The sequence below is a fragment of the Nerophis lumbriciformis genome, linkage group LG17 (assembly GCF_033978685.3).
Source record: "Nerophis lumbriciformis linkage group LG17, RoL_Nlum_v2.1, whole genome shotgun sequence".
Taxonomy (NCBI): Eukaryota; Metazoa; Chordata; class Actinopteri; order Syngnathiformes; family Syngnathidae; genus Nerophis; species Nerophis lumbriciformis.
In genome coordinates this window covers 22555355-22579000 of record NC_084564.2, presented here as the reverse complement: position 1 = coordinate 22579000, position 23646 = coordinate 22555355, and the positions used below count along the sequence as shown (strand labels likewise).

Sequence of the window (23646 nt, the reverse complement as noted above, 5' to 3'; positions counted from 1 at the left end):
ACTGTTAAAGGTTAGTACTATCAGTGGACCAGCAGCACGCACAATCTTGTGTGCTTACGGACTGTATCCCTTGCAGACTGTATTGATATCAGAATCAGAATCATCTTTATTGTCATTACGCAGGGTAACGAGATTGAATATATATTGATATATAATGTAGGAACCAGAATATTAATAACAGAAAGAAACAACCCTTTTTTGTGAATGAGTGTAAATGGGGGAGGGAGGTTTTTTGGGTTGGTGCACTAATTGTAAGTGTATCTTGTGTTTTTTATGTTGATTTAATTAAAAAAAAAAAAAAAAAACGATACCGAAAATAAAAAAACGATACCGATAATTTCTGATATTACATTTGAACGCATTTATCGGCCGATAATATCGGCAGGCCGATATTATCGGACATCTCTAGTTACGACTCTGCCTAGAAATCCTGTCCAAGAAAATCACAAACAGGATAGGTGACAGAGCGCAGCCCTGGCGGAGACCAACCCCCACTGGAAACGGATCAGACCTACATCCAAGCACACAGACACAACTCTCGCTTTGGTTGTACAGAGGCCCTCAGCCAGGGGCGCCGCTAGGGATTTTGGGTCCCATGAAAATAATCTTTACAGGGCCCCCAACACAGTGTCATTATTTTTTCTGTATTATAATTTCATCATCATTAGGGGCCTCTCTGGGCCCCCCTCCATCATGGGCCCCTAGAATCCGTCTCCTTTACCCCCCCTTTTCGGCGCCCCTGCCCTCAGCAGTTCTCCCTCACCCTGTACTCCCTCAGCACCTCACAGGATCTCCCGGGGGATCCGGTCATACGCCTTCCCCAAATCCACAAAGCACATGTAGACTGGATAGGCATACTCCCAGGCCTTCTCCAGTATTCCCGCAAGAGTAAAGAGCTGGTCAGTTGTTCCACGACCAGGACGGAATCCACATTGCTCCTCTTGAATCTGAGGTTCGACTATCGGCTGGACCCTCCTTTCTAGTGCCTTAGCGTAAACCTTCCCAGGGAGGCTGAGTAGTGTGACACCCCTGTAATTAGCACACACCCTCTTGTCCCCCTTTTTGAATAGGGGAACCACCACCCCAGTCTGCCACTCCCTCGGCACTGTCCCAGAGTTCCACGCAATGTTGAAAAGGCGTATCAACCAAGACAGCCCCTCAACACCCAGAGCCTTCAGCATTTCTGGACGAATCTCGTCAACCCCCGGAGCTTTGCCCACCGTGGAGTTGTCTAACTACCTCAGTGACTTCACTCCGAGAGATCGACGTCCAACTATTTATTCCAGCCATCCGTCTTCAACTGCTTATCTGGAATCGGGTCGCGGGGACAACAGCTCCAGCGATCAGACACTTGTCATTAATGCTAAAGTGGACTAAAATATACTCATTCAAACATCACCTGTAGTTAGTTTAAAAAAATACACTGACCATAGTTTTAATCTGGAACAGATTGATTCAATTTCCCTTAAATTGGACTTTAGAGGTTTAGCTGTATTTTGTTGTTTAATGGATGCACATTATGTATTGTGTGTCTTAATTGTTTTTTACCCACCAAAGGATGTAGGCATAGGCGGACACATCGCGCCACGCATCTGCTGCGGCCTGCTTCTACGATATGCTGAAAAAGGAAGACATAACGGTCAGAAGCAACAAGCACAACCCACTACTATTCACTCTAGTTCTGTTTTTATAGATTCCTATAATAGGATTAGGGCTGCAACAACTAATCGATTAAATCGATTATAAAAATAGTTGGCGATTAATTAAGTCATCGATTTGTTGGATCTATGCTATGCGCATGCGCAGAGGCTACTTTAAAAACTTTTTTTTTTATAAACCTTTATTTATAAACTGCAACATTTACAAACAGCTGAGAAACAATAATCAAAATAAGTATGGTGCCAGTATGCTGTTTTTCCCCCCAATAAAATACTGGAAAGGATAGAAATGCAGTTTGTCTCTTTCATCAGATTATTAATCGATTAATCGAAGTAATAATCGATTATCAAATTAGTTGTTAGTTGCAGCCCTAAATAGGATTGTTTAGATTTCAAAGTCTAGTCCAGGGGTGTCCAAAGTTTATGACTTGGCGGCCGTATTGGGCTAAAAAAAAATATTATTACAGTTCTGTTGATACAGTTCTGAAGTTAGTGTACTTATATAGATATTAAATATCCATCCATCCATCCATCTTCTTCCGCTTATCCGAGGTTGGGTCGCGGGGGCAGCAGCCTAAGCAGGGAAGCCCAGACTTCCCTCTCCCCAGCCACTTCGTCCAGCTCCTCCCGGGGGATCCCGAGGCGTTCCCAGGCCAGCCGGGAGACATAGTCTTCCCAACGTGTCCTGGGTCTTCCCCGTGGCCTCCTACTGGTCGGATGTGCCCGAAACACCTCCCTAGGGAGGCGTTCGGGTGGCATCCTGACCAGATGCCCGAAACACCTCATCTGGCTCCTCTCGATGTGGAGGAGCAGCGGCTTTACTTTGAGCTCCCCCCGGATGACAGAGCTTCTCTTCCTATTTCTAAGGGAGAGCCCCGCCACCCGGCGGAGGAAACTCATTTCGGCCGCTTGTACCCGTGATCTTGTCCTTTCGGTCATGACCCAAAGGTCATGACCATAGGTGAGGATGGGAACGTAGATCGACCGGTAAATCGAGAGCTTTGCCTTCCGGCTCAGCTCCTTCTTCACCACAACGGATCGATACAGCGTCCGCATTACTGAAGACGCCGCACCGATCCGCCTGTCGATCTCACGATCCACTCTTCCCTCACTCGTGAACAAGACTCCGAGGTACTTGAACTCCTCCACTTGGGGCAAGATCTCCTCCCCAACCCGGAGATGGCACTCCACCCTTTTCCGGGCGAGAACCATGGACTCGGACTTGGAAGTGCTGATTCTCATCCCAGTCGTACATATGTGTAATGTAATTAAATAAGCATATAAATACAATCAATATCGAAATCACTACACTAACTTAATTTTTTTAATCATCGTTTATTTCAACTATTTATTCCATCTATCCGTTTTCAATCGCTAATGCAGAATCGAGTCGCGGGGACAACAGCTCCAGCGATCAGACACTTGTCATTACTGCTAAAGTGGACTAAAATACTCATTCAAACATCACCTGTAGTTAGTTGAAAAAAATACACTGACCATAGTTTCAATCTGGAACAGATTGAATCCATTTCCGTTAAATTGGACTTTAGAGGTTTAGCTGTATTTTGTTGTTTAGTGGATGCACATTATGTATTGTGTGTGTTAGTTTTTTACCCACCATTGGGTGGAGGGATAGGCATACTCTGCCTGCACATCATCAGCGGCGTGTTACAAAATGCTGAAAAAGGAAGACATAATGGTCAGAAGCAACAAGCACAACCCACTACTATTCACTCTATTACTGTTTTTGTAGATTCCTATAATAGGATTGTTTAGATTTCAAAGTCTATTCCAGGGGTGTCCAACGTTTATAACTTGGCGGCCGTATTGGGCTAAAAAAAATATATTATTACAGTTCTGTTTATACAGTTCTGAAGTTAGTGTACTTATATAGTTATTAAATATGTGGAATGTAATTAAATAAGCATATAAATACAATTGATATTGAAATCACTACACTAACTTAATTTTTTTAATCATCATTTATTCCAACTATGTGTGCTGTCTCGTAGTGATCTGTGATCACGTTTACACAGCTTATTTTACACGTAATCTGCGATCGCAGATCTGCGTATTAATTTCATGCCAAATTGAAGAGGGAAGTTTGCCAAACATGTAAGAATACAGTACCAACTGTGGACAAACCCATATTTTTTAGAGTAATTGCCAATATGCTGTCATATGGATGCCCGCACGCGCGCACACAGAGAAAAGCACACTTAAGTACACACATTACGATGCTTTTTTTCCGCCACACAGCAGAGCGTTGATTGTGACGTAACAACAATCATTTGTACAAAAATAACACTTCAGTTTGCGTTGATTAAAGCAAGATACAACAGACAGAACAAGAACACATAACTTCCAACTTTAACAACCGCCCCCACAACAGATCATCGATTCTCAAGTCAAAATATCGATACTCTAAATACTTGAGGTATTTTAGATAATGCGCAATATTAACAGGAACACAGTGTAAAAAAGTAACTAAACTTGTGAATGAAACAAATGTGTCAATGTTGAATGCTTTTGTTGAGTGTCATATGTTCAATATTGTTCCGTTAACATGTTCATGTATCTGAATTTTGAATGACTTAATATTCTAATAGTAGCTCTTATTAACTTATTTATTTTAATGCTTTTATTATTTTATTTATGGTTTGAAACACCATTTTCATGTACTTGGTATGATTTTATCCTTGTTTTTTCTGTTGTATTAGCTTGACTATATTGTTATTCACTCTACTACCTCAATATACTTCAGAGATTAAAATAATTAAATAACTCCATATTGTATTCTCTATGCTATGAGATATGTTATTATTTGAAATACACAACTTTTTAAATGTTTGCAAACATATTAGGTATATTTGCGCAAAGTATCGGTATCAGATCGGTATCGCCAATACCACCCTGGCTTTTACTCTATCGAATTGGAAAGAAAATCAGAGCTATCGCACATCACAAGTTTTGTAATTAATCACAAATATCAAGCAGCTAAAATGCGCCAAACATGGGGAAGTGTGGAAACTGCTTTGCATATCATCCATTATGCACTTGGTTTGTGAAATTTGAAATGATATATACCGCTTGAACGTGTTGACATTATTCGCTGGTTATAGTTACCATGAGTGGGAAAAGTTGTTTGGATTGGTCATAAAAATTGATTAAATGAAACTCACGGTTTTTGACCATCAATTCTGTCTTCGCCCACGAGAGGGCGGAATAAATAATCGGAATCAATTTACAGGGGCGACAAAGTTTGGGTAAAATCACTACGCGGTCCAATGTTCTTGTTAAACTCGTGATGTCTTGTGGGCCACACTGAAGACCCACATGCCGTAGTTTGGAATCAGAGTCAATGGCGAAGTCACTTGAATGTTTACTGGATTTGTCGCTGATTACTATCAAAGCGGTGTTTTATGCAACCAGTATGACTGTATGATGTAATTTTTGTTCTTTACTTACGCATAAAATAAGCTGTGGGTTTAAACTGCTCTTGGAAAAGGCACTTACAGGGAACTGGAATGATTTGACGCAGTAAAGGTCCTTGAGTGGTGCTGCTCTCCCCCTTATGGACAGCGATGAAGGCAGTATGGCTACTGCTAACTCCTGATTGGACACTCAGCTCCACCACTTTCTGCTTAACTCCATCTTCTTCCTCTTTTTTGTCTTCCCTTTTCATGAAGGGCATTAAATCGTAGTTGTTCTTCTCTGTCTCCAAAGAGCGAATCACGGTCCGGGCGCTCAGCCTGTGAATTGTTAAACTGCATGGGGTAAAAGAAAATGAGAAAAAAGGTTGTTTCTCTATCTGCCATTTCATGAAGTTACATTTGGACATACTTTGCATGGTTGTAAGCTACCACAGGACTGGAGATTTAGCATGTAGGGACCAAATTGGTGGTACATTTGCCTCAGTCTTGGCGGAATCAACAATAAGTAAACAAAAATTGTGAAATCATCTTGCACCCAAGTTTTCTGAACAAGACAGGTCGTGTTATGTATGAGGAAGAGAGATGTATACATGCAAACTTAACACGAGTCAGCGCTTTTCTTCCTGTCACACACACACCAGTGACCTAAGGCCTCATGTATCAAGAGTTGCCTTGATTTCCTACTAAAAATTGACGTACGTTCAAATTTAGAAAACTTAATACTAGAGATGTCCGATAATGGCTTTTTTGCCGATATCCGATATTCCGATATTGTCCAACTCTTAATTACCGATTCCGATATCAACCGATACCGTTATATACAGTCGTGGCAATAACACATTATTCTGCCTAATTTTGTTGTGATGCCCCGCTGGATGCATTAAACAATGTAACAAGGTTTCCCAAAATAAATCAACTCAAGTTATGGAAAAAAATGCCAACATGGCACAGCCATATTTATTATTGAAGTCACTAAGTGCATAATTTTTTTTAACATGCCTCAAAACAGCAGCTTGGAATTTGTGACATGCTCTCCCTGAGAGAGCATGAGGAGATTGAGGTGGGCGGGGTTGGGGGAGGGGAGGGGGGGGGGGGGTAAGGGGTAGCGGGGGGTGTATATTGTAGCGTCCCGGAAGAGTTAGTGCTGCAAGGGGTTCTGGGTATTTGTTCTGTTGTGTTTATGTTGTGTTACGGTGTGGATGTTCTCCCGATATATGTTTGTCATTCTTGTTTGGTGTGGGTTCACAGTGTGGCGCATATTTGTAACAGTGTTAAAGTTGTTTATACGGCCACCCTCAGTGTGACCTGTATGGCTGTTGACCAAGTATGCATTGCATTCACTTGTGTGTGTGAAAAGCCGTAGATATTATGTGATTGGGCCGGCACGCAAAGGCAGTGCCTTTAAGGTTTATTGGCGCTCTGTACCTCTCCCTACGTCTGTGTACACAGCGGCATTTTAAAAAGTCATACATTTTTACTTTTTGAAACCGATAATTTTGAAACCGATACCGATCATTTCCGATATCACATTTTAAAGCATTTATCGGCTGATAATATCAGCAGTCCAATATTATCGGACATCTCTACTTAATACTCAAGAAATAAAATGTTATGATATATACAGTACATAATTCATTTCAAATTTTCAGAACTTATGCAGATCCCAAATACACAAAAAGAGGTATCGATAGGCAAGAAAAGTTTGTTTTGCACATATAGGCTCCCTGTAAGAGTGGCTAATTTAGCTTTACACTTCTATGACAATCAAGGCTTTCTTTTTGCCACAGTTTGACTCTGGAACGGATCAGAGTAATTTACAGTACATTATTCCAAATAAATATGTGTTATGCATGCAAAAAATATGTATTAGTCAAATGACAAAAGAACAACAACATTGTATGTTACCCAGTTTCCTCTGTGGGTTGGAGAGTGAAGGGAATCTGATTCTGGGTTGGATGGCCCGCCAGGTTGTACTTGACAGTTACAAAACAGTCTTTAGCCTCTGAACTCTGAGAGAAATATTACCAAGTTAGGGTTAGGCATGAACACACACACCTCCAAATCTAGCTTTGTACATTACAGTATATGTATGTGTAAACATTTCCTGTATAATAGATTTTATACCACAGGTATCAAACTCTAGACGAATCTTCATTGCTAAATGTATTTCTTTTTTTAGTTTTGAAAGAAAAAAAAAAGATATGCGTGTAACTGCATATCTTTTGAACTTAAGAATGTTCTGCTCAAGGAACAAGATATTCCAAAACATGTTTTATTATCTAAAAATAAATACCTACATTTGGGGTGTCCTTATACAGCTTTCCACTTCCAATACAGATATTGGAGGCTTGGGTATTGGCCGATACAGAAATTGATCCGATACGATATCAGCACAAAACATACGTTCTTTTGTTTTGTAGTGTAGAATGTTAGAAAAGGTTTGATCTTGTGAAATTACTCGAACAGAAAACAATAAAAAATACTAACTGTCTGGAATGGACTTATTCTGACTTTAAATTGAAATGGAGTATTAATTATTTTTTTGACAACACTTAGTGGCCACAATAATTAGGTAACTCAAGTAGGTAGTAAGCTGTAAGTTTGTTACGCAATCATTTCTAACAAGCTTCTGAAATGGAGACTTTGTATCTGATAGTAAAATGCAACTGTAATTATTTAATCCCTTTTTACATTGACAAATGTGATGTTATAGACTGCAGTATTGTTCAATTAAGGACACTTAGTTTGTCTAGCTTGTGTGCCATTGTGTGCTTAGCTGTTGTGTAGCAGTTAGCTCCTAGTAGCCTATAGTCTACCTACTTTTTGTTTTAATTACTGTACTTCACTGAAATAGAAAGAAAGACCAACCTTATATGCTTTGAATGTGATTATGAATGTACTTTATGATAAATTGAGTTAATGTAAACTCATTATTCTGAGCAAATCAATTGATGTAAATCCACATAAATGTGATACAAATGCGGTTCAGAGGAAACCCGATGTTATTAGTTAAAGTTTTACTATGGAAAAGAGGTGGGATTCAAAAAGTTTTCATTAACCTTTTAAGACAAGTTAAATTTTCTTTCTTTTTTTGTGAAACAATAATAATATATTGTTATTATATGTTGTTATATTATATGTAATATTGTTATTATATGGAACTGACTATGACATACTCAAAAAAATATTCTATTCTATTATATTCAATTCTTATTGGAGAACAACTTTGCACAATATGCGCTGTAGTACTGCTCGTATTAGAGCTTATATCAATCAGATGTTTTACATGCAAGCCCATAGTGTCTCATATACGGACCGAATATTGGCTCAGGACACTTATGATAAAAGCAATAAAAAAAGGCATGTACCGGTACACATTTATATTCATACGGGATACAGTATATTCACTGTAACACAATTACCCTCTCTGAAAACAGGTTTGACACCGTTTTATACAATGCATAGTAAAGAGCTTGGCAATTGTTTCCTGGTGCTGTGGGTGTGGTTGGGTGCAGTGTAAATAGTCTTGAAGTGAAAAAATGTTGGTTGAGGAAGAAAGAACAATGACATATCTGTGCCTTTTACTTGTCACGCCTGCATAATTCATTAGTGTCAACTGAAGAAAGAAAAACACCCTTCACAGTGGTTATACTCATACCTGTCCTGTGAGTTGAGAATAGATGAGTGACCTCTGACCCTGGAAAATAGCTGTGAGAGGCGGGGACAGGACAATAGCAGTTACTCCCTGTGGCAGATCCCATGTGACCGAGATGTCCTCCACTGTTGGTTGCAGAGCAAACCGTAGTGATTGCATCACCTGGTTGTGCAACAAATACAGGCAGTTTGTACAAATCTATATATTGTATTCTAATCAAACAAATCATGTTCATTGTTTAGCGCTTATGAAGGTGTACTTTTGGTTGCATTCGATCGGCTCCTGTGATGAACTGAGCGTGACCTCCTCCCTCTTTAGCCAATCCATTGATGAGAGCAGTGCTGGCACCTTCGCCGATCCCAAAAGAGAAACACCTGCAAGACAAGTCGCTTTGGTTCAAACATACACTGAAGTAAGACTTAATAGGTTTGTGGGCCCTCGGCACATTAAAGAATTAAACATGGGGGATAATAGAACATAAAGGCACAACATATGTTCCGTTTCTTATATTCAAACAAGTTTTGTGTATATTGGAGTTTTTTACTTTGGCATGTTTGGACTGTCATCTGCAATGTTCAATCATGAGAATGAATTCAGTAACTTTTCGTTTACGAAAGAATATTAATGATGTTCTTGTCCTGTTGGTTCATTTTTGGTTTCTAACTGGATTGTGTGCAAATCATTCGTACCTTTAATTTTTTAAACAAAATGTTATTTAAATGGCTATTGTGTGATCCTATACTCGCATAACAATTGTATGTAATTAAAGTTTTACTTTAAATGTGGTGTTATTTTAACTTATTTGTCATGTATAAATGAATGTGTGTGTGTTCTATTTCACCTTAATGTACATGTCTTTGAAATTGTAGACCACAGAGAGCTATTGCTGCAGCTAATGAGGATCTTAATAAACGAACAGACAGAAAACTTGTATCAGAATATAATAAACTGAACATATATTCAAAAGGGAAGAAATTAGTCTATTCGTGCTAATTAATGCAATGTTAAGAGCAAAGACACATAACTAACAAGACTAAGCTTTGTTTTTTTAATTTATATTAAACTGTTATGCCCTTTTTTAAAAGTAAAAAAAAAAAATGAATGTGGTCACTGCAAAAAAAAACTGGACACAACCTCAACCTTAGGAAACATAGACAAAGGTTTTTTTTTTTCTTTTCTTTTTTTTAGTGTTAATTATTCACATTGAGCGTGCTAAATAAGTATATTTGCATCTTCTCCTCCCAGTATTGTGGGTGAAGTGAAGTGAAGTGAATTATATTTATATGGCGCTTTTCTCTAATGACTCAAAGCGCTTTACATAGTGAAACCCAATATCTAAGTTACATTTAAACCAGTGTGGGTGGCACTGGGAGCAGGTGGGTAAAGTGTCTTGCCCAAGGACACAACAGCAGTGACTCGGATGGCGGAAGCGGGGATCGAACCTGCAACCCTCAAGTTGCTGACACGGCCGCTCTACCAACCGAGCTATACCGCCCCTATTTCGCTGATCAGCATATAATGTGTATATTAATGAAGAAGAAGACGCAAAAAGGATTGGACGCCTAATTCTGACCGCTTAACAGACGCAATCCACTTTGACAACGTTTAGTCGATCAGCTTTGCATGTGGTGTCAAGTTTCCACGTGTTTTAGTGCATGCAAACTTTTAGTATATCAGGCCCTATAGTGACTTGTGCAGTTTTGCTCATATTATTTGGTAAGAGAGGAGCAAAGTGAAATTTAATACAAAATAACAAAGGCCACAAACTTAAGACATTTTACTTATATGCCAGCATTAGGCACACAGACACACACACAGACACAGACACAGACACAGACACAGACACAGACACAGACACAGACACAGACACAGACACACACACACACACACACACACACACACACACACACACGTTATCATTTGGAATGGGGACCAAGTTTTTGATCATCACTTGTGGGGACCACCCTTTCTACAGGTTGTGGAGGCATACATTTTTTTTGGTAAAATGGCCACTGCCCAGTTAGCTCATACACGTCTTTAAATCTCTGGATTGATGAAGTAATGGGCTGATCATTCTTACTGGGAACCCTGGGGAAAAAGAGTTAATATTGTTCATGGGGACCAAATTTAAATAATTTTGCATAATTCACAAAAATTCGTAAGTGACTACTGAGGACCATTTAAAAAAAAAAAAAGTTTAAAAGTCTCACACTCATATTAACCAGTAAACATGTTTTATAGGCCAAAGCTTAAAAATCACTTAGGCATCTTCAGAACGGATCTGACTTATCATTTAAAAAGGTTTACCTTTAGGGGACCTGTTTTTTGGTCCCCACACCGTCAGAGGTCCCCTAAAGGTAACTGTGTAAACAGAGCGATGTCCCCATTAAGTAAACATTGCCAGAACACACACACACACACACAAACACACAAACACACACACACACACACACACACACACACACACACACACACACACACACACACACACACACACACACACACACACACACAAGAAGCAAGACAAATGGATGGAAATGTGTATTAAATGTAACTGTTGAAGTTAAAAAAAAAAACACAGCAAGGGTTAATGTACTTTTTTAACACTTAAATGTCTCAAAATTCACATTTGTGGCACTTTCTCCTATTTTAACAAAATGTTAACATTGAATATGCAATACATGTTTTACCTTTTTTCAATATCACTAACTTATTCTGTGTGTGTGCGTGCGTGCGCTTTGACCTGTGAGAGGTGGAATTCTTCTTTACCAGGCTGGTAACCTCTTTAGTGTTCCCCACCTCGCCGTCAGTGAAGACAAAAAGCTGTGAGGAATTGACAATGGACTTCAAATTTACACCACATCGCTGCTGTCATCAGTTCTGTCACACTGGTAATGTCAAGAAGTTGTTGGTTCATGATTACCACTAAGAAAGCAATACATTCTCAGCTTGTTCAACATATTTTGTGTGTGTGTGTGTGTGTGTTACAGCTACAGTGAGAAGACTCTAGCAGTGCAGATGTGTGTGTAAATTACTTGTCTTGGTTGACTGGGAATGCAGGGTTGGTTGTAAATGTGTTTGAGCGGCTGAAGGATCTCTGTTCCTCCCAGGTTAGCTTCCATCTCCTTGACTTTCTTCAGAGCCTCTTCCATGGTCTTCTCACTGTATTCCACACTTGTACTGCCATCAATATACACACAAGTACATGTACTCATGCAGTGTGACTTACCAGGAATGTAATGGTAGGACAAAGGGTGCTTTCTTACGGGAAGATGTGTTTAAAGCTAGATCCAAAACTGTAGATGTTGAAGTAGCAGCCCATTGGTAAGCTCTTTAGAAGCAGCAGAAGAGTATCCTGTGTGGAAGTGAAAGTCAAAGAGTGAAGGCCACCGTAGGGAAGAAAGACAAATTAATGGTTTATTGATCCTCTGATTACCCTGGCACTGCTGATGCGAGTCTCACTCTTCTTGGTGTTGTTGATAGGACAATCCATACTTCCAGATCGATCTAGTAAGAACACAAATTCTCCACTTGAGGCCAGTGAAGACATCACTGCCTGAGGGAACTCCGGGTACAAACTCAGCATCACGACCGCATCTCCCATCAGTGTGCCTGAAATACAATAAAAACATTCAAAAATATTCAATGCATAGTTTTACATCAGTTTGAAATTAGAAGTAACTTACCAGGCTTGGCAGGCGCCTGACCTGCCTCCACCACAGCAGCCGGCTGGTGGGCATCCTTGTAGTAAATCAGCAGCTCGACATCCCTGTCAAACTTGTGTCCTGCAGCCAGTTTCACCTAAACCCAGTGAATAAATAAATACATAAATAGCATTCTCAACCGTGACAAACAGTTGTCAGTGTTTACGTACGACAGCCTGGCTTTGCTCAGCGTTGAGGTACTGCAAAGGCTCCAAGGAACAGTTGGAGTCGATTTTGGAGACCTGACGAGGAGAAGACACCCGAGCAGAGAAAGACAGACTGTAGGGCACCTGAGAGGCGGGGACAGAGGTCACCTGGACGCCGCCACCTTCACTCCCTGGAAACATCGTACAATCAACAATAACTCTGCCAAGTCTTAAATATCTACATCAGGGTTTCCCTACATTTTTCAGCCCTAATATTTGGTTCCAATATTATTAAAATACACCATGTATTTCATGACATTAGCAAATACTGTATATAAACCAATAACATGAGCAGACATGAGATTAGCATGAATGAAAAAGGTGTGGCTAAGTGTCCTACCCTGAGGTTGGTAGCGAGGGTTGAGCACCGCAGGCAAACAAAACCTCAGCGCGTCATCCGCCTGTACAGCCAGCTCAATGATGTACTCCAGCCTGATGGAGGCGCTCTCTCCTGGAGGAAGACTGCCCACACTGAGAGAGAAGATATCCGAGCTCTGCTCACTCTCTTCCAGGAGGAAGGCCTGCTGCCCTGAGCTCAAAGCGTCGTCGTACTCATCGCGGGCCTGGAGAGGACAAAACCTGGTTGTGGACGCTCTTTTTCAGCCATTTCGTCTTCGGTATGCATGCGACTCACCTTCTGTTTCTCCTTCACCTCGGCCACAATCTCAGTCTGTCCGACCTTAGCGCTGAAATGGCAGACAGCAGCATCTCCGGGCAGAGGGAAAACAAAAACAGCTTCTATGGCTTTGTCCTCCTTGTTCTCATAGTGCAGAGTGGACACCACTGTGGCCACGTGGTCCTTCACCTCCAGCTCTACTTCAATGCCCTTTAAAGGAACTGAACCACACGCACGCACGCACGCAGGCACACACACACACACACACACACACACATAATTAACACACAGATAACAATCAGGTTGTACGTTTACATTACAAAGATCTTTGTAATGAATACTTTATTTTATTTATTTTTGACATTCAAATCAGTACCTGGTTGTTTCTCAGCAGTTAGCAGTCCACAGCAGCACTCCATCGTGTCTCTACATAGACACACAAAATAAAATGTCCACAGTCAGTTTGTTAGTGGCAATAATATAAGAATTGCTACCTTTGCAGAATATTGTGAATATTAACACATGTTCAACATAACTGCATACGCTTGGTGCAATCGTATTGCTCATTTTGTTGTTTTTTTGTTGTGTTTTACTTTTGTAGTTGTATATAGAAATGGCGGCTGAAGTGGCAGCTGGTTGTATTAGCTTTGTGCTTTTTTAATGTATTTTATGTCCTTTGTGTTCTTTGATGTCCCCTTTTGTTTTCACGTGCTTTACCTTTTTTTTTGTAGTCCTTTTGTATCTGCACTGCAACCACATAATTTCACATAAAGTCTAAAGTCTATCCTATCTTAATTATTCCATACAGTATTTATTCACATATAGTATCACCCTGCTGTGGTCACAATATGACAACAAATGACCATAGTAGAGTTAGAACATTTTTGACACAGTGAAAAAGTCACTACACGCTTCATATTCATAAAAATAAAACAAATGGCAGATAAAGCACACAATGAATACCTGTTTATGTTTCACATAGGAAGTTCTGTCTAAATATTTTTTTATAATTGTTTCAGCTCTCTTATTGATACGCAGGCCTCAAATTTTTACTTTTTAAGGTCAAGTCAAGTGTTGCCTTAAAGGAGGGCTCATATTTTAGGGCACCAAGGCAAGTTGGAAAGGCCCCAAGGCAAACATTATTTTCTTTCGAGGCAGGGGCGCCAAAGCGCATGCGCATATATATATATATATATATATATATATATATATATATATATATATATATATATATATATATATATATATATATAGAGAGAGAGAGAGAGAGAGAGAGAGAGAGAGAGAGAGAGAGAGAGAGAGAGAGAGAGAGAGAGAGAGAGAGAGAGAGAGAGAGAGAGAGAGAGAGAGAGAGAGAGAGAGAGAGAGAGAGAGAGATATGAAGTTAAAGTTCCAATGATTGTCACACACACACAAGGTGTGGCGAAATTATTCTCTGCATTTGACCCATCACCCTTGATCACCTCCTGGGTAATATATATATATATATATATATATATATATATATATATATATATATATATATATATATATACAGTTGACACTCTTAAATACCTGGGCCTAACTTTGGACAATAAACTCACCTTTGATCAACACACCACGGACATTCAACAAAGAAGTCAACAAAGACTGTCAGCCATCCGTAAACTTAAAGGACTATACGTTGCACCTCACCTCCTCTTATTACTATACCAAAGCATCGTTCAACCCATCCTTCTGTACTGTTCCACATGTTTTTTCACTATGCTTTCTGTAAACTCACACGCATTACAAACACAGCAGCTAAAATCATTGGCCTACCCACACCCAACATCTCAGATCTAAACCACAGGTCCATCATTCGACTGGCAAACGCAATAGTCCAGGATATGACTCACCCACTACACCAATACATCATCCCACTACCAACAGGGCGCAGGTACAGAACTATCAAATTCCGGAGGGCCCGCCTCGGGAAAAGCCTTATCACTGCAGCTACAGCCGCCCTAAACAGCAGGACCGGCCAACCTGTCTGACAAGCCTGTAAAAGTGTTGGTCATGTATGATGTCTTTTTGTTATTTTTGTTCGTGATGTCTAATGTCTATTGTTTAAATGTACGGCAGTGAAAATTAATTACCCCAACGGGGACCAATAAATCTAAATCTATCTAATCTAATCTATATATCCATCCATTTTCTACCGCTTGTCCTTTTCGGAGTCGCGGGGTGTGCTGGAGCTTATCTCAGCTGCATTATATATATATATATATATATATATATATATATATATATATATATATATATATATATATATATATATATATATATCAAAACAATTACGTTACAATTGTTCATTACAGGGATGTCACGGTGTGAACCTTTCTTATCACGGTTATTGTGACCAAAATTATCTCGGTTATTATTATCGCAGTAATTTTAAATGTGCTCCAAATTTTCAAAAACTACTTATACTGAAATCCTTCAACCAATTTTTTTTTTTTTTAAAACACATTCAAAATGTACATATATACTTCAAGTAGAAAGCTGAATGTGCATATGCAAGCTACACAAGCACTATAAACAAAGTAATATGGCAGAAACAAAATACTATAAATAAATAAAAATAAATGTGAAAAATTCGCAAGATGGCATTTTATGGATACAAGACATAACTGCACTTTTTGTCCTTAAAGATGAACATAGTGTTAATATATGAGGTCAAGTCTAAACATAGGACTGCACGATTATGGACCAAATAATAATTAAGATTAGAGATGTCCGATAATGGCTTTTTTACCGATATCCGATATTCCGATATTGTCCAACTCTTAATTACCGATACTGATATCAACCGATACCGATATCAACCGATACCGATATACACAGTCGTGGAATTAACACTTTATTATGCCTAATTTTGTTGTGATGCCCAGCTGGATGCATTAAACAATGTAACAAGGTTTTCCAAAATAAATCAACTCAAGTTATGGAAAAAAAAGCCAACATGGCACTGCCATATTTATTATTGAAGTCACAAAGTGCTTTTTTTTTTTTTAACATGCCTCAAAACAATAACAGTGCAATACTTTTTCACAACATGGTCGCTACTGCCTAGTTTCTCTTGTTATATTCTTATTTTACTGTTATATTTTTATTCTCATTGTTGCTTTTTATTTTTATTCTTATTGTAATATTTTTCTATTCTGTTTCCATTTATACCCCCATTATTTACTTTTTAAATTCGATCTCAATTCTGTACACTGCTGCTGGAATTTAAATTTTCCTGAGGGAACTCTCCTGAAGGAATCAATAAAGTACGTACTATCTATCTATCCAAACAGCAGCTTGGAATTTGGGACATGCTCTCCCTGAGAGAGACTATGAGGAGGTTGAGGTGGGCGGGGTTGGGGTGGGCGGGGGTAGCGGGGGGTTTATATTGTAGCGTCCCGGAAGAGTTAGTACTGCAAGGGATTCTGGGTATTTGTTCTGTTGTGTTTATGTTGTGTTACGGTGCGTATGTTCTTCCGAAATGTGTTTGTCATTCTTGTTTGGTGTGGGTTCACCAGTGTGGCGCATATTTGTAACAGTGTTAAACTGGTTTATACGACCATCCTCAGTGTGACCTGTATGGCTGTTGATCAAGTATGCCTTGCATTAATTTGTGATGAGAACAGCTGGTAGATATTATGTGACTCGGACGGCACACATGCAAAGGAAATGCCTTTAAGGTTTATTGGCACCCTGTACCTCTCCCTACGTCCGTGTACACAGTGGCGTTTTAAAACGTCATACATTTTACTTTTAGAAACCGATACCGATAATTTCCGATATTACATTTTAAAGCATTTATCGGCCGATAATATCGGCAGCCCGATAGGGACAAGCGGTAGAAAATGGATGGATGGATGGATGATTAATTATGACTATTTTTGGTAAAACAGTGTTGGAGTGTGAATGCGACGCCATCATGTAATTTGTAATATCATAAAAAATGCTCTACATTCTGGATCTATATATTTAAAGACAAATAGTTGCGTTTTTGTTCATTAATAGTATCAGCGTGTCAGATTTTTTTATTACATGATTCCTTTATCTCTAGTTTTACATTTTCATTGAGAGATGTATTTTTTAAATTACGTACATTTACATGTACTAATGTGTGTACATGTACATGATATATCAGGACAGACCCATTGAGAGTTTGAGTAGAAATGTCATATAGGAATTAACTATACACCATACAACATTAACAAAATGCTATGTCACATGAATGTTTTTTAAAGTAATTACTTTGTGGATTGAAAAAAAACCCCATGGTATTTACTTTGATATCAATATAAAATTCTGTAAAAAAAAACTCTACATCTGTAAAAAACACTAAATCTGTAAAAAAAAACTCTTGTGGATGTACTACAAGTCTGTGGTTGCCAGTGTTCTGTACTACATTGTAGTGTGCTGGGGGGCAGTACATCTAAGAAGGACAGCTCCAGACTGGAGAAACTGATCAGGCGGGCCGGTTCTACGATCGGAATGAAACTGGACTCACTGGTGACGGTGGCAGAGAAGAGGACTGTGGAAAAACTAGTGAGCATCCTGGATGATGCCAGTCACCCTCTGCATACCGTTATCAGTAGCCAGAGGAGCCTGTTCAGTGCTAGACTGCTTCATCCCAAGTGCAGGACTAATAGACTAAAAAACTCCTTTGTCCCACACGCCATTAGACTGTACAACTCCTCTTTGGGGAAGAGGGGGGGTACTAGGATGACAGGGGATGCAAAACAATAACAGTGCAATACTTTTACATAACATGGTCACTACTGCCTAGTTTCTCTTGTTATATTCTGATTTTACTGTTATATTTTTATTCTCATTGTTGCTTTTTCTTTTTATTCTATTGTGTATATTTTTGTTTCCATTTATATCCTCATTATTTACTTTTTACATTCGATCTCAATTTTGTACACTTCTGCTGGTATTTTAATTTTCCTGAGGGAACTCTCCTGAAGGAATCAATAAAGTACTATCTATCTATCCATCTATTTATCTATAAAAAACAAAGCAGTTTGGCTATTGAAGATAAAGTCAAATAAACAAGCTTTGTTCTTCAACAACAACCATGTACTTCAGTGCAACAGTTTGGCCTACAAAAATAAAGAGGAGTGACACCTCACGTCTAACACACAATCTTTGTGCCTCCGGGACAACTCAGCCAGCGTTCAATTCGATGAGATGACAAACCATTTGAGCTAGTATTGATGTTATTGGAACACTAACAAAGTTAGCAGTTAAATAAAGGACGAGTGAACATCCCAGTAAACAAATTACACACTTTATAAACAAGATGTGACTACGTTGTAAATGTGGTTAGCTATCACTTTATATTCACGGGAGGAAATAAACAAACCACCATAATTTCTTAGGTCCAGGAACTTACTGCTCCGTTTATTCTGCGCATGCTCACAATACCATTTCACTGCACGGCACATGACGTCACTGCGTAAGATATTCAACATGGCTTTGCTATTTATATTATTAAATGTGCTTAACAGAGTCCCCGCCATGTTTCCCCGAGCCGAACGGCTCAAGTGCGCATTCGCATGCGGACTCTGCGGCGCTTCAATATTCAGAAAGTAAGCAGTTGCCTAAAATGCATTACAAAATGACAGCTTTCCGGTATTTATAAAAAAATAAAATAAAATAAAAACGGTGTTACTAACTGTCTGGAATTTTACCGCTGTCTATCATTACACCGTTTATCGTTGCATCCCTGCTCCGTTAACAAGTAAAAAGTCAAGGGCGACCACGGCATGTTGTTGCCGTAAATGTTGGTCAATTGTTAGGACATTACAGCAAATGACAAAGGCGGTTAAATTCGCGCCCTGGATACATTTTATTGAAAACGTCGGAACGTGACGTTTGTATGTACGAATGTTAGCGAATTGACAACAAATATGTTTTACTTCCGCCAGTTTAAAATAAAGTTAGCGACACAGCATTATCTAGTAAATGGAAATACAGGAACAAGCATACCTTGAACCAGTCTTTCAAAGATGCGTAGTAAGGTTTGTACCAGAGACTGACACGAACATGAGTGTTTATATCAGAAGAGAAGGAAACGCCTTCCTGGAGTTGTGACGTTTGTAATGATAGTGTTTGACCACATGGTGGTAGTAAGAGTCTACAAATGACTAGGAACCAATATATAGGATGTGTCAGGTAGGACTCTTCAGAGAGGTACACACCTTGTACGCACGAGTGTTGAAGTAGCGTTTGTAACATGTGATCGTGATTAAAAGACAGTTCTGCAAGTCATCCAACGATGTGTTATTTAAAACAATAACATAACATGGTACCAGGAGTGAACGAACATTGAAGTGGTGTATTGTGAAAAGCGACATGGATTTGAAGCCACCTGAAAAGCTGAAGCTAAGTGGAAATGTCGACAGCAATTGGCGCACCTTCAAGCAGCAGTTCCAGCTGTACATGGCGGCTATGGCACTGCAGGATAAGCCGGATGCAAGGAAGGTAGCGTTACTGCTTACAATAGCAGGCCCACATGCCATTGAAGTTTACAACACTTTTGTGTTTGACAATCCAGATGAAAAAAACAAGTTGGATGTTGTCATTGACAAGTTTGATGCTCATTGCTCTCCCAAGAAGAATGAGACATATGAGAGATATGTGTTCCGTTCAAGAGTGCAAGCTCATGGAGAAAGTTTTGACAGTTTTGTGACTGATTTGAGGCTGAAAGCACAAACTTGCAACTTTGCTACACTGAAGGACTCTATGATAAGGGATCAGATTGTATGTGGCATAGAAGACAAAAAAGTCAGAGAAAGGCTGTTGAGAGAGACAGAATTGTCGTTGGAGAATGCCATTAAAATTTGTCATGCAGCAGAATTGTCACAGATGCACGTCAAGACGTTTGGTGAAATGGCGTCCACCGCAGCCATCAGCGTGGGAGGCGACAACGTGCATGTCGTGTCAAGGGGATGGAAGTCGCAGCCTGCACAGCAGAAGAGTGACGTCATGTTCCAATGCAAGCGCTGTGGATCGCAGCACAAGCCAAAGCAGTGTCCAGCATTTGGTAAGCAGTGTTCCAAATGCTATGGAAAAAATCACTTTGCCAAACAATGTTTTGCTAAAGGAAAACCATGCGCTAAAAAGGAAAAATCTGTCAATGTAGTGGAGGACACTGATCTGGGTGAAACATTCTTTGTTGGCCTAGTGAACAGTGAAAATAAAACTGAAGAAGTAGTCAATGCTGTTGAAAAAGACAAGTGGATTGCACCGCTACAAATAAATGGAACTCGAGTTAACATGAAACTAGATACTGGTGCAAAGGCAAACTTGATCAACATGTCAGACATCAAGGAATTGAGAGAAAAACCGAAAATCCACAGAACAACAGTTGCACTGAAAGACTACAATGGTCGTAGCATTGACAGTCTGGGCACATGCAAATTGAGAGTCACTGTAAAAGGAAAAGTGCACTACCTGCTATTTTCAGTTGTCACTGAAGAACGTGAGTCAATATTGGGTGACAAAGCATGTGAAGTTTTAGGACTGGTGAAAAGAGTGTATCTTGTGAACACAGATGTGAGCGCTCAAAAAATTGAAACTGATTCAATAGTGCAGAACTACGCTGGTGTGTTCACTGGTTTTGGTGCTTTACCTTTTACATACAAAATACAGCTTAAAGAGCAGGCACGTCCAGTTGTCCATGCAGCACGAAGAGTTCCAGCAGCACTTAAAGAGCGTCTCAAAAAGGAACTGGACCGGATGACAACACTGGGTGTAATAAAGAAAATTGAGGAACCAACAGATTGGGTAAACTCCATGGTCTGTGTGAAAAAGAAAAATGGCGATCTAAGAATATGCATGGATCCAAAAGACTTGAATGAAAACATAAAACGTGAGCACTACCAAATACCAAAACGTGAAGAAATAGCCAGTGAGATGGCTGGTGCAAAATATTTCTCAAAATTGGATGCGTCAAATGGCTTTTGGCAAATCAAACTAGACGAAAACAGTAGCAAATACTGCACTTTCAACACGCCTTTTGGTCGCTACTGCTTCCAACGCCTACCATTTGGGATCAAATCTGCATCAGAAATATTCCATAGAGCAATGGAACATATCATTGAAGGCTTGGAAGGCGTGCGAGCGTACATCGACGACATTGCTGTGTGGGGAAGAACAGCAAAAGAACACAACGAAAGGCTGACCAAAGTGTTGGAAAAAGTACAACAATATGGACTCAAATTAAACAAAAATAAGTGTCAGTTTGGAGTGTCAGAGATAATTTTTCTGGGAGACAAGCTCAGTGCACATGGCGTTCAACCTGATGATGAAAAAATACACGCCATACAAAGAATGCCGAGTCCCACAGACAAGACAGGTGTACAGCGTATATTGGGCGTGGTCAACTATATTGGCAAATTCATCCCAAACCTTGCTGTGAAAACATCCTGCATTCGTGAACTCCTTCACAATGACACAGAGTTCAAGTGGACGTCCAGGCACGAGAATGAGTGGCAGAGACTGAAGGAAACACTCACTACTGCACCTGTGCTGACGTTCTTTGACCCTACAAAGAAAACAAAGGTGTCAACAGATGCTTCAAAAGATGGACTGGGTGGAGTTTTACTACAGGCTGATGATGAACACTGGAAACCAGTAGCCTATGCATCACGATCCATGACACAGGCTGAATGTAGGTATGCTCAAATAGAAAAGGAATGTCTAGGGTTAGCATATGGCCTGCAGAGCTTCCACAACTATGTTTATGGTCTCCCTACCTTCACTGTAGAAACAGACCATCGCCCACTAGTTTCCATCATCAAGAAAAACTTGAATGACATGACACCACGAATACAACGTTTCATGATGAAGATGCAGCCATATGATTTTCAGCTCATCTACACACCTGGAAAGCACTTGATACTGGCTGATGCACTCTCAAGAGCACCCATGAAAAACAGCGTCAGTGCTACTGAAGAGGATGTACAAAACCATGTGAATATGGTGTCAGCTACACTTCCAGTGTCAGACATAAAATCACAACAAATCGCTGAGGAAACGGCAAAAGATGAAGAGTTGCAGCGTGTTATTACCAACATGCAGAATGGATGGCCTCCACGTTCCAGCCCACGGTTCTTCCATGTTAGAGGTGAACTAAGTGTTGTGGATGGACTTTTACTGAAGCGAAACCGAATAGTCATTCCACAAACATTGAGGCAGGATATACTACAAAGAATCCATGAAGGTCATCTAGGGATTGAAAAGTGCAAGAGACGAGCACGCGACACTGTATACTGGCCTGGAATCAACAAAGACATTGACAACATGATTGGTAGATGTGCAACATGTCAAAAATACAGAAACAAACCAAAGAACCCATGATATTGCCTGAAGTTCTTACTGCACCATGGCAGAAAGTGGGAATGGACTTGTTTTATTTGAAGGGCAAAGAGTATGTTGTTGTAATTGACTACTATTCTAATTTCCCTGAAATGGCTTTGCTATCAAGCACATCATCAAACTGTGTGATCACGCATGTCAAATCTATATTTGCTAGACATGGTATACCGCATACTGTGGTGAGTGACAATGGACCATGTTTCAACAGTAAAGAGTGGCAGCAATTTGCAAAACACTATGATTTCAGACACGTGACGTCAAGCCCTCTGTACGCACAGTCAAATGGAAAGGCTGAGAAAGGAGTACATATTCTCAAACAACTTTTGAAGAAAGCAGTGGATAGTAACTCTGATCCATACCTAGCACTACTTAGCTACAGAGCGACACCTCTTGAGTGTGGCTTGTCACCCTCTGAACTACTGATGAACAGAAAGCTTCGTACTACACTACCAAGTATGTCTACACCAACGCAGAGTCAAAAAGTACAACGGAAGCTAAAGCAACAAAAGCTAAAGCAGAAGTCGTTTTATGACAAAGCAGCCAAATCGCTCCCATCACTATCACCAAGTGACACAGTGAGAATTGAAGGTCCTGATGGTTGGAAAACCAAAGCTACTGTTCTTCAAGAAACATCACCACGATCATATACTGTGAGGAGTGAAGAAGGACAGATACTACGTCGCAATCGTCGCAGTTTGCTGAGGGTTCCAGAGACTGTTCCAAACCAAGAAACAGCCGAGTCCGAGGTTTCATCTACACCGACTGTTTCAAACCAAGCAACAGCTGAGTCCGAGGTTTCATCTACACCTACTGACTGTGAAACAATGCCAACGCAGCACATGAATGAAGAAGTGACTGACGATCCTGAACCTGTGTTGAGAAGATCCACAAGGCAGATCAAGAAACCTGTGAATGATGACTACGTGTATTATTGAACTCGTATAATATCAAACTGATTGACAAGCTAAAGA

General features: G+C 39.9%; 1 protein-coding gene across 1 annotated transcript in view; it reads right to left on the bottom strand.

Annotated features, from left to right (window-relative positions):
* Window positions 1–19391, bottom strand: part of LOC133614709 (von Willebrand factor A domain-containing protein 5A-like) — a 30876-nt gene extending 11485 nt beyond the window's left edge. Inside the window, exons 1-16 of the mRNA XM_061972888.1 lie at window positions 19283–19391; window positions 13650–13699; window positions 13292–13494; window positions 12998–13220; window positions 12622–12788; window positions 12434–12548; window positions 12184–12359; window positions 12014–12102; window positions 11783–11927; window positions 11491–11570; window positions 9007–9121; window positions 8751–8909; window positions 6998–7101; window positions 5175–5425; window positions 3277–3336; window positions 1553–1618 (exon numbers count right to left, since the gene is read on the bottom strand). Of these exons, the coding sequence (XP_061828872.1) occupies window positions 1553–1618; window positions 3277–3336; window positions 5175–5425; window positions 6998–7101; window positions 8751–8909; window positions 9007–9121; window positions 11491–11570; window positions 11783–11927; window positions 12014–12102; window positions 12184–12359; window positions 12434–12548; window positions 12622–12788; window positions 12998–13220; window positions 13292–13494; window positions 13650–13692 (1996 nt within the window). The 5' untranslated portion in view covers window positions 13693–13699; window positions 19283–19391. The remainder of the gene's footprint in view (window positions 1–1552; window positions 1619–3276; window positions 3337–5174; window positions 5426–6997; window positions 7102–8750; window positions 8910–9006; window positions 9122–11490; window positions 11571–11782; window positions 11928–12013; window positions 12103–12183; window positions 12360–12433; window positions 12549–12621; window positions 12789–12997; window positions 13221–13291; window positions 13495–13649; window positions 13700–19282) is intronic.
* Window positions 19392–23646: the final 4255 nt, after the last annotated feature.